Consider the following 17145-nt stretch of genomic DNA (forward strand, 5'->3'; position numbering starts at 1 on the left):
AATGAAAGAATCAAGGCTTCATACAATAACAACAATTTTTTTTCTTAGGTCTCATCTCAAAAACACATTTCTTTGGTCAACAGACACTTGGCTTCAGTTCCCACTCTTTATCTACGTAACAGACTCACACACACACGCACAAAGAAAAAAAAACAGGCTTATAAATATTCAATCTCTTGTACCAGAGAGCTTTATGAGCTGCGACTGCTGTTGGTCGGTGTGTGAGTGTGTGTGTGTGTGTGTGTGTGCTTCTGTCTTTGTGTGGCTGCAGAGAAACATCCTTTGCCTTCAGGAACTCGTGGGTTGCACAGACACAGAGTGAATTTCCTTGCATTTGGAGGCAATCCAAATCAAAAGCAGACACATTCTGGGACACAACATTCTGCCAACGATAAACTGTTAAAACCGAGAAGACAATAGCCATTGTAAACTTTGGGACAATGGAGATATCTGCCTTGATCCAGATTTCTTTCGGCGAGGCAGCGCTGCGCCTCTCCTACTCCACAAATCCATAGGGAAAAAAACACCTTATCTATTCATTCCCCCTTCCACTCAGAAGCCCCTCAGTAGATATACATACCATACAAATACCAGTGACCTTTTTCCACAGCTTTGTGAAATCCCAACTGGTAAGTTGAAGGCAGTGTCATGAATACTTTAGCACTCTGAGGCCATGATCGAAGAAGGCCTGCAGCTGTGGCAAGGGTTTTGCTTGGGGCTCTGTCTGGGCTTGAGTGTGGCCGTGAATGAGTTTGGCCTTCATCTCATGTCCCGCACTGCATCCATGACTCAAAGGCACCTGGGTTAAAAGTGAGATGTGGAATTATTGATGAGCCACATGCAGTAAAGTAAATCCTAATGTGTATGTCCTGTATGATTTCATTATGTATAGGGTATTATGCACCACCAACTTATAGTAGAATTCACTGGTGGTTTGAAGGTTAAAGACAAGTAAATTAGATATTCCTCATCTTCCTTCAGCCAATATTTGCTTTCATATCAAATTTTATTTTTGTGTCCTGGACTATCATGCTCCAGAATGTCACCATATGGCAAACACAGTATGAAAGAGAAAGCTGAGAAAAATAAACACTCTCAAATAGATTGTAACACACTGATGATCACACATCTTCATGTTTCATGTGCTTTGAGAAAAAAAAAATCAATATGTTGTTACAAGACTGAGTGGGTGTTGAGACTGAAAGCAGCCCTGTGTTCAAGCGAAGCAACAGGCTGTTGGAGCTGGTATGGAGCTTCAGGTATCGTTAAGACACTAAGCGTTTTCAGACCAAACAGTTCTGGGAACTCCCTGGGAAGAGCTGCCCACTGGGGAGCTCCGCTAAGAGCTTTTTTTTTGTTTGCATTCACACTTCACTGTTTTCTGCCAGCAGTGTGCCACACACTGCATGGAAAGACTTTTAATACAGACTTGCATTTTGATATGCATCTCCTTTAATAGTAGTAATAATAATAATAATAATAATAATAATAATAATAATAATAATAATAATAATAATAATAATTTATGGTACCTTTCAGGAAACTCAAGGTCATCATCTTCTGGGAAACATTAATGTCTGTACAAAAATTCTATCCACCCATCTAATAGTTGGTGAGATATTTCACCCTGGACCAAAGTGGTAAACCAACCCACAGACCGAAATTGTTCTCCCCAGAGCTACGCTGCAAGTAGAAATAGGTTGTACAGAAACACCTTGAAATGTGCCTAATGTGCTGTTTTTTTGTCCTGTTCCCAGGGCTTAGTGATAGAACGAATTGGGAGGAAGCCCCTCCTCATCTTTGGTTTCTCTGCCATGGCCGTGTTCTTCAGCCTACTCACAGTGTTCCTCAATTTCCAGGTAAGCCTCTCTTCCTCTTCTTCACTGACCTCATTCTTGACATACTGTAAGTGAAAATGAAAATAGGTCTCAATGCACAGAAGTGCTTTACACTGCGGTCCAATTACACTGAATATATTGCCATCAGGATTTCAACTGATGAGGTTATTATAGATCACCTCTGCATGCATGTGATATTTCTTACACTATTAAGCTCATGCTGTGTGTCATTTAACAGTAAAAATATTTGCTTAATGTTTCCGGTACTCAGCAAAACTGTTTTCCTGGATTTATTTGGCGATGTTGGCTGTTTAAACAAAAGCAAAAAAATTACCATAAAATACTTGCTGTGATATTCCTGCTCTTAACTGAGTTATAACTTCTGCCACCATACTGATTATAGTCAATGCAGTATCCTGCTCTCACTCTCTTTTCCAGGACAGTCTGTCGTGGATGCCCTACCTCAGTTACATCTGTATACTGGCTGTGATTGCGTCCTTCTGCTCTGGGCCAGGTAAAACGACTTACCTACATTACTGGCTGAGATTTCTCCTTTTTCTTGATTGATGTTTTACAGTCTTTCTCAAGTGCTCCACTTCACTCGAAATTGCACTTAAAAGAGACTGAGTAAATAGCCTGCAGATTTTTATCAGATTGCGTTATTCACATTTGGCTGTAATTTAGTGAAGAAGTTGTTGAATAATTTATGTGAGTGACCCAACTCTGATCCTCTCTTTTAAAACTGGAAAAGGGACACAGAGCTATATTTGACATGCTTTTTAGACTAAAAAAGTTGGAATAATCAGCCAGGTAGTCATTTGGTAACAAATGTCATGTGTTAGCAAACTAAAAAGGGGCTGTACAATATATATATATGGAGCATGGCACTGCAGAGGCACAGGCGACAGTTTGAGTGTGCTCATTGGGCCTCGGTGGGAGTCTGACTTTGAGCTTCAAGGTGAGGCTATCGCTGTCATTGCACATCACACACTACCACCTTTCTGAATAATAATGTCTCCAGGGAGCGTTATCACCATGAAATGCGTCAGTGTATCAGGATGAGATGAGAACAGTGGAGTGGAGCAAAGTGTGGAAAAATGGAGACCTTTCACAACTTTTACATACACCATACCAGAGGAAGCACACTTGATTTTTCCTAACTCTGTAGGCACCGCGTTCTCAAATAAAATGAGGAAAACATTCAAACATTCATACACACAACCGCAGGCTGCACAGTGCTGCTAAGGTCCCCTATTAATATATAACACCAGCTTTTGATCGCTCAGTGCTTTGCTTTGATGCACTTCTGTGGTAATCGTTGAGGGAGGAGGGATTGTTTCTCTTTTATTTTCACCGCACGGCGATGATTTATGGCCTATTGAAACAAATGACTGCCGACTGCTTACGGATGGTGAATGACTGCGGGGGTTAGAAAAGAATTCACATAAGGGATGACCCCAGTGATGCTTTGATCTTGATTTTGTGGACTCAGAATTGTTCCAAATGAGCTTCATGCTATTGTAGTGGTCCCAGAAAATGTACGCATTTACTCAGAATATTCCTCTGGGTGCTCTCAGTGTCACATATAACATATTTCACCATCCACTGGGTACATAACATGCACACCTATATTCCCTTATTATTCTGAATATGACAGGATTCTTAATTCGTCATGTAAAGAGTATATTTTGTTTGGATTTTCTGAATTTGGCCCTTTTCCAGATGTAGCATTGTGCGATTAAGACATGGCATTTGCCAGTATTATTCAGCCTTTAATAACACTACTTGAGCATGTATACAGTTCATTCAGAATATGCATCTGAATTTGGGGTTTTTAACACAGATTGTGGTCCGCTTTGTGTGTATTCATGGCAACATACACAAAACAACTTGCCAACAGTTTGCAAGAGTGGGGTAGAGATGCATGCCGAAAGCAAAGCCCACATTTCTGGTTGATTTCAACAGATTTTTTGATTTATGCAAATATCGCAACACTCACCTTTTCAAGAAGGTGGTTGAAGGAATGAAAGAGGGAGGCTGTGATTGCATGGTGGAACAAATCCACCACAGCTATGAAAACTTTGGAAAAAAAAAACAAACAGTTTTTTATGCAGAGAAGCAAACTAGTGCAAGTGTTCTCTTAAACGGCATTTCAATCTGTTACCTGGCTATTGAACAAAGTACATTTGTATCTACTGGTATCTACATTTATTTGCGGCCCATTTGTCATAGTGGCATTTTTTTCAGTTGTTGGTATAGTTGAAATATATACAGAGCAGGTGTACTTTGTGCATATGAAGTAATAATGAAATCTGAATCTTACTGTATTTTGTCTTACTGGTAATGCGCACTATAGTATATGCCTATACTTTGTGATATGGTGGTTTTCTTATATGGTAACAGTGACTTTGATTAGTATAGTAACCTAGTAGCTTGTACTTTTTTTCTTTTCAACAACTTTGTGCACCCTGATCCAGCCTACAATAGGTCTACACAACTATTCAAATATGAATCACAATCATGATTTTAGCTTCTCAAAATAAATTAACATGATCGACTGTAATATTGATTGATGTTTAAAATGTGCACTCCGCTTATAGAAAACTGCTGCATATCTAATCAGGTGCTTCCCAAACTAACCACCATGGCAGCTTTCATGTGGATGCGTGCACACCTGTAGTGGCAGCCTGTCAAAAACTTTCCTGAGTGTTGCTGCTGCAGTCCACAGCTAATTTGAGGGTAAAATCTTTGGTAGAACTTTATTTACTTTTCACTTATAGGAGATGCAAGTTGAATTAGGACAGGTCTTATTCTGATGCAAAGGTCACAACATTAGCAGGAATGAAGCACAATACAGAAGTGGAAGCAGTGCTCTGTTTATTTACAAATTAAAGTGCAATAAATCTGTTTTGTCATTAGAATAAATAAAAAATCAATAGTGATAAATAATTGTAATATTAATACTGATCAGAATAATTATGATTATCATTCTGTTCATAATAGTGCAGCCCTGGTATGGCTCTCCAAAACAAGTTAGAGGTACAAAATATTTGTTTTCCTGTATGTTTTGTGTGTGTGTGTGTGTGTGTGTGTGTGTGTGTGTGTGTGTGTGTGTGTGTGTGTGTGTGTGTGTGTGTGTGTTTGCGTTTGCATAGCTCGCTTTCTGCAATACAACCTGTTTAGCAAAGGGCCGATCATAACTACCAGCTGCTAGTGCCATAAAATGCGTATCAAAATTTTAGGCTTGATTTAGACAAATGTTTCTGTTGACATGATGCTCACGTGGATGGATACACTGTGTACAGATGTGTGGGTGTGCTTTTTACAATAGTGTGTGACACACTGTGTGGTGTGTCTGGTTTGCTCTGAATCTGATGTTTTCTGCTGTATATTATGCATTATTGACCCAAATGACATCTGCTTTCATCAACAGCTCTCATTTCACCCGGTGAGGCTTCACACTGAGATAAATTAGTGTTAGATGACGGTAGTGGGTCTTCATCAGTTTCCCTGACAGCAGTGTTCCAGATATTCATGTCTAAAGGACAAGCGGACAATTTGGCATCAGTTTTAATTTCTTCTCTGTGTCTGAGGTCCCTCCTTTGAAGGGGAATGCCAGTGTTTCTTTTTTCTCCTCCAACACAATTTTGCAGGCGTACCAGAGGTGATTATAGGCTAGAGTGAAAATGGTTAGAGTAAAATCTTGACACTGAAAAATGTAATTCACTGCAAGTTGCTGCCCTCTGCAGCAGCCAGGTCTGCAGCAAAGATTGGAAATTGTTTTGGGTTGTGTGACTGTTGCATATTTTAATCAGCCACTGTGAAAGTGGAAAAATGTAACAGCGTCTGTTTAGGTTAAGCATTTTAATGAAGAAATATCCAAACATCCAACGTGAAATGTGAACCTTCCACTGAGCTGTTTCAATGAACTTTTTTTTGCTTTGGAAATAAACCAACACAATAATGCACCACTTTTTGTGTTTATACTCCACCACACAGATTTATACGTATAAAAATAAAAAGTTATGAAGAATCTGTGTCTACCTGAACAAATACCTCTCAGGTCAGGTATGATCTGTCTTCTAAGGAGAAGTATGTCTAGTACAAGGGAGAAGGGTTGGAGTAGTTATTATTTCGCAAATCCAAAAAAATTGATAGCATTGGACATTGTTGCTCATGATCAGTGCATCTACACAATGTTACACTCCCTCCATTCATCATTCTCTAATGTGTATCAAGTGCTGGGCATGACTCGCTGTAAAACACCTGTTGTCTTTGAAATCTCACAGCCATAGCCATAATTTTCACCTTCTGTCAGAGCTGCCACGTGTGATTGAAGTCTATGCGTACTTGCTCTGCATGCATATTCTTATCTGCACATTGCTATTCTCTTTGCAGACTCCTCTCTCTCGAAATAGAGCTTCATGCCATAAAAACAGGGATTATAATGCATTATAATGCACAATTCACACAAATTGGTGATGAGTCTTATTTTCTCTAAATAATAACAATTACAGTTTTGCATGTATTTTTACATATGAATCCCATATGTAGATTGGGCCAAGAGTATGCAATATATTTCCCCCTTTTTCTGAATTATACTAGAGGCATTTAAAGACTGTTTTTTTTTTTTTTACAATTATTTGGGTCGACACCCCATCTTTCACAGCGACTGCATGCTTGGTACACACAAATCCATCACAGCTACTTGTAATGATACATGCCTTAAAGAGAACACTACACATCTTGAATTATTTGCTTTTTGAAAATAAGAGGTAGAGTTTTCGTCACATACACCTCCAATTATGATAATTTATCTTGTTCACTCCAAAAGAACATGTCTAGTTTATTTCCGCCTGGTGTAAGCCTAGAGGATGTCATGTGTTTGGTCCTGTGTGTGAATGTGTGGGTGTGTGTTTTCTATATCGGGTGTCTGTTCGCAGCTTTTCTCACAAACTAATGAACCTATCTGCTTAATATTTTGTTTTCAAATGAATGGCTGTATGCTCAATGATTTCTCATGGTCACAATTGTCGAAAATCCTGTTTTATATCCCCAACTGCTGACTCCTCGTTCCTATTAACCACCAAGTAAGGGCCATGAGTTCTCTGGAAACAAGCCTTACAGTCTGTTGTAGGGCCACATTTTGGTCTTTGTGCTGACATCCAGAGAAAAATTTTATCCCATTTTGAGTTAATCTGCTGATTAATTCTGTACCTGATATGTTGTGATACACTGAAGTTAAATTAGCCCATGTTTCTGTAATCCCCAGGACAGACAATTTCGCCAGCCACATCTCTCTGTGGTCCGGCTTCAACCCGGTTTTGTTTGGTCCTCCGCACAGTGTTACACCACAGTGGGAGCATTTCAAAAGTGGACTGTTTTACCTGCCAGACTTTGTTGATTTGGTCACCTTTTCCTTAATATTTGGTACCTCTACTATAATTAAGTAAGCTGTGGCCTACAAACAAAGTTAATACTTTTTAAATTCCAGTTATGAATGACATGGATCAAAGATTTCTAGCTGTTTTAGTCATCCAAAATGCATTCATCCTCACAATTTCATGTTGGCAGGAAACGTTGCCTTGCTTTACTTAACGTGCCTTGGCGCCGTCAAAAGCAGATGAGGTGTGTATTTTTATCAGCGTCTGGGATGCTTTAGAAACATGCTACTGCACTTCTGCGCTTCTGGAATTACAAGAATCGCATGAGTGGCTGCAATCAGCCCGGGTGATCGGCCTCTACTGAGTTCACTTTTCGTCATGTTAGTATCCTGACATTCTTTCAAAACACATCTGTGACATCACATAATTATTACCTTTTTCAAAGTATGAAGTGTTTCATATAACTTCAAAGTCGCTTAACACTCGTGGGAGGAGACAAAAATAACATGCCTCAGGCGCGACAAGCTCTGTTAAAGGCCTCTGCCCCTGTGGGTAATATCGCAGCCGATCACAGAAGTCACTTGATGATGGATGATCTTGAAAGCAGGGGAGTGTGGGGAAAGCACTCACATGGTAGAGCTGTTATAATAAAGCAAACTAGCTGACTTATTTATACAATCGTGAAATAAAATGCAACAAGCTGTAAGGCAAAATAGAAAAATTCTAAATCATAAAACTGAACAGTGAAATGTTTAATGGAATCCATGAGCCATAATATATTTTTTTTTCAACAGCAATTTTCTGGTTTGACGGACATTTTGAAGTTTTTTAGTTTGGCTGCTGAAGAAACAGTTTAGGTGGAATGATAGTGAGCATTAAAACTATAAAATCCAGCATAGCATGCATCTACATAAAACCACTGCATCAAATTACTGCAGTCAGATAACAATGTATCACAGGGTCAGCTATTACAAAACGAGAAGATGTGCTATATTGAATTTTTATTATCAACAGAACCAACAATAAATGTGTCCTGTATACATGTATTGTTTGTGTAGCCTCATTCTTCAGTGTATTAAAGTCCATTTTTAATATAGTAATAAAGAAATACTAAGGCACTAAAAAAACCCACTTCAAAACCATATCATTGCGTTGGCTGACATTTTCCTTCATCACATTGCAGTCCCAAAGTTTTTTTCAGAGTAAACCCCATTAGCGATACTCATTGCGATGCAGGTATAGGGTACCAACATTAAAGTATATGGCTCTTTAATGTGTTTTTGGATGACTTTGGGTCCCAGTAATATCCTTGAAGAAAACAACAATATTTTCCGTTTGACGACTGCACATATTGAAATGATTTATTGATTTGTGATAGCGTTTAGCTTAAAATACAGTATGAAGCCCTTTTTTTAACCTGCTGGGTCAGGCAAGACTGTCTGAAATTGCACCTAAAGTCAGTTTTAAGTTGCCTCTATGCAATTTGTTTTATCTAAAGTATTAGTTGTTATCATATAACAACAAGGATGGGATCTAAAAATGACCATGTTTTAATATCTTTTGCTCACATCCTCTTATTCTACCCAGCTAAACTCCTGTTGCCAGGATTATTGAAATGTTTGCTTGAGCTTTAGCTCATAAACATAGTTTTTACCTGCTGTCATTTTAACAGGAGTGCCCGATTGGTACTGGTTATGCACAACTTAACAGAAATAAGAAGGAAGCAAGATGGCTCACTTCTTAGCTTCTTTCATGATCAGTCCCAAGGGGAAAAAAATGGGTTGAATACTTTTTTCCAATGTAGCATTTTACATGCCCTGACCCCCGATGTCATACTCAAACATATTCTGTTTTTTTTAAATGCTTATGTCCTCACTCTAAAGTCTGACATTTTTGTGGGTCCGTGAGCGCAGTACAGCAGGTGGAGCTCTCTGCGAGTTCTTGATTTCTTTCTCCGCAGCAGTTTGTCACTTGCGGTGGTGATTAGTTGATCTGTCAATACGGTCACAGCTTATCAGATCACATCAATGGTTGAGAGGAGCTGTTTTCAATTGTAGACCTAGCAGAATGAACGGTTAAGTTTCATATTCAATACGCCTGGGTTTCTGCTGTGCTGTCTCTGGCCCAAGTGCGCCAAAATAAACCCAACAGTAAAAAAAAACGGGCATTACATGAAAGCCGTATGGTGATGAAATTTGAAGTGTCATACATAAGTAGACACCTGAGAAGATGAGTGTTCTGTTGGAGTCTTTACACATTGGAATCAGTCGTATTTGATATGAAATCAGCTTAGCCCGGGGATGAGTTACTGATACTTAAAACATAAACTGAGAGGAGAATCACTATTATGTTCAAGTGACATATCAAAAGTGATATGTGCCTCAGCTGAAGTAACATTAAATGCCCTTTTACACCCTCTCTGTTACACAACTAATATGTTTTCTTACATATTTCTACTGTACTGCTTGTGCTGTTTCTGACACGCAGCACATTTTTAATTGGCCCTGGAGGCTGATGGAGCTCCAGATGAGGAATCTTTAGCAGATCTTTCACTGACAGATATTCAGATGGTTTGAGTCACATGATTGATGAGTTGACCTGCCATCGGCTGAGACAAATCTCTTCTTCTGTCAAACACCAGAAATAGTGAGGAGTACCCAGAGCAGATATGTCTAGTCAAGGTTAATTGGGTCTTCTCACTGCTGGAGGCTGTGAGTCACTGTATAGGTTCCCGAAGTTAACCATGTGTTCGTCTGTCACCATAGAGATAGCCGACAAATGCAGTGGAGGTCATCCTTTGACACTTCAGGGCATGGAAATGTTTTTTTTTTAGCTGAAGAGTAGCTCCATCCTTATATTTCCACTTTCTTAAAACTACTGTTAACTTTATTACTGCTGTTATGAAACTGGCAACTGACAAACATATAGTCCCTGAAAAATATAATGTACCTCCTTCTTCTGTCTCTGCTTCTTGTGGCATTTGTTAGAAGTGAATTTGGCTCATAGAAACTACCAATCATAGCCAATGAGTCTGAAATACATCTGTCAGTCATGATAATCAAGGCTCTGAACTGTTGTCAAAATGCCAAACTAGGCAGCGCTGATCAAATATGAATCAACATTTTTATATTGCATTGCCTATTTCTCCCCTCAAATAATTTCAGAAACATTTTTAGTGTACTGTTTAGCTGTAAAATGAGCACGTTTTGCTCTGGCAGGTGAAAAAGATTACCCGGGGTTTAGCTACCCTCCATTTGCTCCCATATCCTTAAGAAAAAAAAATTCAGGTTCTTCTACTTGTTTTTAAAGCTGTTAATGGTTCGGGAACGGCCTACATTGCAGACTTTTTATTGTTATAAAAACCTTTACAAGCCTCAGATCTTTTACTGCTGGGTTTTAAATACACACAACTATATGCACAAGAAAAAAAGACAGGGCAACTTTTATGAACTTTGCTCCAAAATTATGGAATACCCTACCAAAAGCATAAGCACAATAAGAGACATGGAGCAGGTGAACATTTATAAACATCAGCTGAAAATCTATTTATTTATTTTGACTCTTTATTCTTCTTTTCTGTTATTATTATTTTTCATTGAGTATTTTATTTATATTGGTCTCTGTTCTTTTTACTTTGACTTATAAAGCTTTTAATATATTGTCTAATTTTGCTGTCCATTTGCTAATGTTTCAATGTGCTGCATATTTATTTTGAAGTACTTTGAGCTAAAACTTGTAAAAGTACTCTATAAATTGAGTTTATTATTATTATTGTTTTGGCTTGACCGTTTCCAACATGGCAGCAGAGTTACAAACCTTTTTCATTTTTCCAGCAAAAGAATACACTAAAATATTTTTCTCAATACATTTGAGGGGAGAAAAAGGCAATGCAGTGACAGAATGGTGTTAACTAATTGCTGTGTTAAAGACTCCTAGGCTCCGATTGGTTATTTTTATCCACATGTGATAAGGCCATTTCAATCAGGAGAAACTTGTTCCAAGAGAAAGGAATATTTATTTATGTGCACATAAGCGTGAAAAGTGTGAAAAGTCTTTGGAGATTAGATCCCATGGTGATGCCATATGTTTGAGGAGGGTATAAAAGCCATGGTGGATTAGGGAATACCCCCTATGGAGTCTAGATGCTGGTGGTGATCATGAGATGAGATAAAGAGGGAGCTGGGGATCTGGATGTGAAGAAGAGTGGCCTTTTAATGAGCACATCTTGGACGCGAGAGATGATAACTGGAGAGGAATGGGGCGAAAGTGTGCGACGATTCCATCTAAAATGACAGCTGATGGCAGCAGACAGGAGAATAGATTCAAAGTTTGACAGTAGCAGCATAAGTTGCTGAAAAAGATTATGGCAGAGTTTGAATGGTTAAGTAGGTGAGCAAATTCCCGTAATCATCTAATGGGAGGAAGCCGTGGGAGTGGGATAGACTAAAGAGTAGGCAGAAGAATGTGCTTTCTTTTTCTCAGATTGTATGTCTCATACAGTGCTGTGTGAATATGAGACAGTTTCAACAAAGTCACAAGTAACAAAGACACAGCTTTAATGTATTGGATAGAAAAAGCTCTTCCCAAAGATCTTATACATTACAATTTCAGATTAAGCTGAATTAAGCTGAATTAAAACGAAGACATTCTCAAAGGTTCTTGACCCTAATTTTTCTCTCATTCTCGCAGGCTGACACTGTCATCTCATTAACTGGATATTGTTGATTCTCTCTCTCTGAGGCTCCTTCTGACTGTGTCAGATTCTGCCACCTGGTCAAACCAGAGAAAACAACTCTTCAAGTCCTTTCACAACCCTTGTTATGCTGGTGCCTATGTATGAAAAACTAACAAGACCAGATATCCTCCTGTTTCTGCATTCAGGATGGGATGGGATGACAGCTGGCACTTTGATAACACCTGGAGCTGCTGCTGTATAAGAAATCACACTGACAGAGATGATTTAATTTTAACCCTTTTGAAAGTGGGAAGTGGAGGAGAAATATTTTCCAATTGGAAATTTAGTCCTCAGAGGGCTCTCTCCTCCATCCTGTCGATAAGTAAATAGTATCAACACTGAGCAGGCTGTCATGTTCCCATGAGGGGCAGCAGAGACCCACACTTCCTAGAGATGCTCTGACGTGTTCATTAGTTTGTGACGAGCAGCTTTTCCCTGATGTTTCTTTAAGTGGCTGTGACATACTCTGTGTGACTCTTTAAAAACAAGCAACTAAAATTTAACATCTTTGGCAGCGAGGATGTGATGGCAAACATCTGCAGCGTGATCTCCTTCCATATGTTCAGTTTTACTTTAATTATTGAGAACTGAAAGTTGATCCCTGCTTTCCAATTTGTTGTAGAGATTTTGCAGATGGAGCTTCCAGTGTTCCAATGCGACACCACAGTGATGCAGTGACCTCGTATAAACTCACATTAATTTGCATCCTGTAGATGTTCCCATTTATGAGGTCAGTGGGTGTCATCACTATATGTGGAATAAATGCATTTGAAAACAGCTGTGACTGAACTGTAATGCATCCAGTGTAGGTTTAAGTAAAAATGTATGTGCCCATTTATTCACAAATTATGATAACTTTATAGATCTGTTCCTTTTGATATATACTACATGCAGTGTAATTCGGTGGGAGCCATCTCATTGAGAGAAACAGTATCCTCAGTGTGTCGGACACAAACTCAACATTTAGTGCAGCTTCATCACACTTGGTCCTGCAGCTTTCGATGACAGCAGTGACTCAGCTGAAGCTGAAGTAGCCAGTTGTTGCTCCACAGTATGAAATGCATTAATTTAAATCTCTGCCTTTTTGCTTCCTCTGTAGACATCATATGCAGTGCTTTTTCTGTAAGAAAACATCCCTGTGTTAAAATAGTTAAGAGGGGTCTTCATTGGTGGGGGCATGTTGTTTAAAGTACAGATTAGCAAATGAAATACAAACAAGTAAGTTTCCCCTCACTGCAATAATAATACTCACAGACAGGATTTTACAACTCTGGAAAGTAATTACAGTAGCAACTTTTATGTTTTGTTGTGAGTTGGGAGGTAAACAGCAGAAATTAGATTTTTCTGTATTAAGCTCATGTATGTCTGACCTGGACCTAATGTGGTAAAATGTGACAAAATTTTTAGTTGTTAATGTAACGCAGCTCAGCTTTAGCTTTGGCGTCCAACATAAGTCAGCCTAAAAACTCTGTCAGTGTCAGATTTAGGACCAAAGTCTTGCAATGTGACTTCAGCTACAACCCACATCTACAAACCAGTTAATCAGAATATAACAATAAATAGTGTAGCTGAATACATTGACTGGCACAGCATATCAGAAGTCAAATACAGTTTGGGGGGAAACAAAAACAGATATAATGTTAGTATGAAGAACAAGTCCACCGTCCACATGGCGAGGTTGGTCAGAGTGATGAATGTGTCATGCAACACATTTCTTTCACCCAAAAGAATATAAGAATGTATTTGCTGCATGGTTGTGGCCAGGACCTAAACAAACAGACCACTGGCACATGCGGATACATTCTCTTATTTAATGTGGACAAAACCAACAAAAACGGTTTCCATCTATAAAGCCATTAAAAAAGAAAATTGATCCTTGTTCTTATTGTTTTCTTTCTCCCAAGACACAACAAAGCTAAAGACAAATTAGGTATTTTTAGTGTGTGACATACTTATTTTATGATGCTGTTATTTTAAGACAAAGTATGATGTTTTTTAAGCAAAGTCTTTGTGCCTTTGCCTAATAAAAAGTGAACTAACAACACTGTAAAGCCATTGTGCTGATATTTGGCATTCTGAGCATAGTGGGTGTAGCAGGGCCCTTTGAACCCATATCTATGACGCTGATAACAACTAATAATGCCTATTTAGTTGATTGATAACACTGAAATGAGTGAATGATGGAGGCAAAACAAAATATGAGTAGAGCTGGATGACCTGTGCCAAGGCCATGCCTCTGCTCTTATATCCAGATATCTGTTTACATCAGACGATTACAATTCACCACACATCCATCGCACAATCTGACACAACGTGATACTGTACATTCTGACATAGATTAAGATTTGGTAGGATTAATCTCACACAATTTGACATGTAATGAATGCACACGATCATTGTTATCGAACAGTCTAAAGGCACCTTAATACACGCAACATGCGATTTTTTTACATCGTTCATCATGCAAGTATTTATGTGTTGTCTCTATGTGTGAGCGTGTTTTCAAAATCTAGTGTGGAGATAGGTCTGCCATTGTGACAGTGACACCACAGATACTCATGCATCAATTTACCATACTGTCAGATAACGAACATGATGTGAAAGTGGTGTGTGCTCCTTTCACAGCTGCAAAATTATATCAATAAATCCTGGAGACTCACTTGTCACGTAAAACAGAGATTAGACTGTTGCCTAGGATGAAAATAAACATTTCACACCCATGCTGCCATCCCTCACACTGAACACCTAAATCTGCGTGTAACTCCAAGAAGCCTGCACAGTTTTTCTGTTATGTTTCAAAGTTGATTTTTCTGCTTTGCAAGCTCATCCCTCCATTTTTTTCCCCTCTTCACACTCTGCTCTTCCATTCTGTGGTCGAAAAAGTGTCTTTCTGTTCTTTGGCAAAAGAACAAAGGTGAGGGGTCAATGGAAGCTAAAATCGAACGGCCTTCACAACCCAATAGAAAGTGTTATCACATTAAACTTTTCTCACTTTGTGGGGATAACAGCATCTGTCCCTAAAAAAACAGAGGTATAAATAAAGTGCTTTAAAACGGCTGACAGTGGAGTCAGGAGTGTCAGTAAAACATTAGTAAATGAAAATATATTTGAGCTTAGTTATTCTGAGAAGCACTCCTCATTTTCCTTATCAATTAGGAACGACGTTTTTCATCTGATCACTGATTAGAATAATACAAATGCTTTGAGCTTTTCTTTGTTTTAGTGACTACCACAGTGCAAAACTGTAGACAAACACTGAAACAACGAAAGCAGAACATCTGCAAGCAGAACATTTTATTCTAGATTTAAACACTAAATAACAGATTTGATGTGACACAGATGTGGTTTTGGTTATGGAAGACCTACAGTGTCTGACCCACGCAACCTCACACCCACTGCAGTAAGTTGTTGGGTAAACAAAAGGCTCAAAGTGTAAAAGCCTGCCAGAATGTTACTGCTCTTGGTGTATATCAGTTGTAACTGACTTTAAATGTGTTTGCCGGCGTTTTGGGGATTTCATACTCACTTTTTTAGGAAAGCAACATCAAGGTGCATACATCCATTTTACTTGAAACCTAATGCTCTTTTGTGTTCACTAAGTACTTTATTTTACTCATACTGTCTGTGCTGGAACCTGTATTCACTCTCTGTCTGAAATAATCCATTTAGCACCTGTCTCTATAAACCCCCTCCCAAAAAGTTCTGTCCGCTCATATTTGTCACTGTTTCTGGGCCTTTCATATATTGCCATCCCTGCATCATCATTGCAGTCAGTGGAATGAGTTTGATAAAGTCAGCTTGTCTCTAAGAAGAAAAAACATTGGGATATGAGTACTCAGAAAGGTCTAAAGCCTGAGGTTTTGCTCACAGGGACTACTTTTAAATCGGTTTGCCTCATTATTGGAGTTTGATATGAACATTAGACATTATATTTGATGGTAATTAATGAGAGCAGAATTCCCCTTTAAAAAGAAGCCAATATTTGGAAAAAGAATATCTTCATGTATGAACTTTGGTTTGTTACTTTTCGTAGAGAAACATACGAGCATTGCATGACAGAGCATGTGAGTGGAGTGGAGCAATGACAAGTAATTCCTGCGAAACGGAGCAGTACGTTTCGCCTGTTCAAAGGCTGCTGCTGGCACCCATGGTCATGTCATTATCTTCCTCCTCAGTGCCATGGAGGAGGTTTGCTTTTATCATGTTGCTGTCAGTCACAACCCAAATCACACGCCATTGCATGTTCCAGTTTTTCAGTACTCTTTCGGACTTTTGGTAAATGCAATTACAGAGTGAATCTTTACTGACTGAAACTATGTCGCCACATTCTTGTACCATATCATTGTCATCTGTAACTTTTACAGGAATGGTAGACCTGTATGTTTGACCTCACAGCTTCCTTTTTAAAGTACTTCTTTGGTCAGACATGTTTAAGATATATGGTGTAAGCGGTACCGGAGCGGGATGGAGCGAGAGATAAGGTGACGTTCCAGGATTTTATAAAAGGTGCTCCAGGCCTCAGCCAAAATCCTCCCGCTCACATGCTCTAGCATGAGAAGAGCCTGTCTAGCATTTTGGCTATTTAGTTAGCCTGTAGCTTTCAGTTTCGCACAGACGATAAGCTGTTGGACACATGTATTTATTTCAAATCAAGATGAGTCTCAGATGTTTTTCCTTCAGCATCTTTACAATTGCATGATTCCGTCAGGATTTGAACAAAAACATTTGCTCACTTCAGTAACAAACAGATAAGCCCACCTGGTGTTTCTGCATTTTATTTGCGTGATAAAATGCAAATGATATTCTTTTGTGCGTGATGGTGAGACGCTGCCAGGAGTTGATTATGGAAAAACAAATGAGGCTAGATACACATTGTTCTGTGCTAATTGTTTTTCCCTGTCAAATCACACTGAACCTTTTATTGTTCCAATGTTAACAGAGCGTCACCATGAGAAAATGGCTCGGCCCTCACAGTTTACATGCAGATCACCAAATAGAAATGCTCTCCTGGTTTTGCTTACTTTTTCCTCTTTGTGAATGCGTTTTCCCATCAAAATGTGCCCCATGACTTAAATGAAATACTTATGCACTAAAATTAAAACACTTTATTGGTTAACAGTAACAGTTACGTGATGTTTGTTAATTAATTCAAGAAGCAACTTACCTATTCAGGCAGATTATTTACAGC

The 17145-nt window shown here is 38.8% G+C and overlaps 1 protein-coding gene across 3 annotated transcripts in view; it reads left to right on the forward strand.

Annotated features, from left to right (window-relative positions):
- The window catches only part of slc2a9l2 (solute carrier family 2 member 9, like 2), a 133142-nt gene that overhangs the window by 80843 nt on the left and 35154 nt on the right, over positions 1-17145 (forward strand). For all 3 annotated transcript variants that reach the window (XM_042495739.2, XM_088086366.1, XM_088086371.1), the window contains 2 exons: positions 1758-1859; positions 2277-2352. In XM_042495739.2, coding sequence (XP_042351673.2) covers positions 1758-1859; positions 2277-2352 — 178 coding nt within the window. The remainder of the gene's footprint in view (positions 1-1757; positions 1860-2276; positions 2353-17145) is intronic.

The sequence above is a fragment of the Plectropomus leopardus genome, chromosome 2, assembly GCF_026936395.1.
Source record: "Plectropomus leopardus strain MGB_pleo_1.0 chromosome 2, ASM2693639v1, whole genome shotgun sequence".
In the NCBI taxonomy this organism is placed as follows: Eukaryota; Metazoa; Chordata; class Actinopteri; order Perciformes; family Serranidae; genus Plectropomus; species Plectropomus leopardus.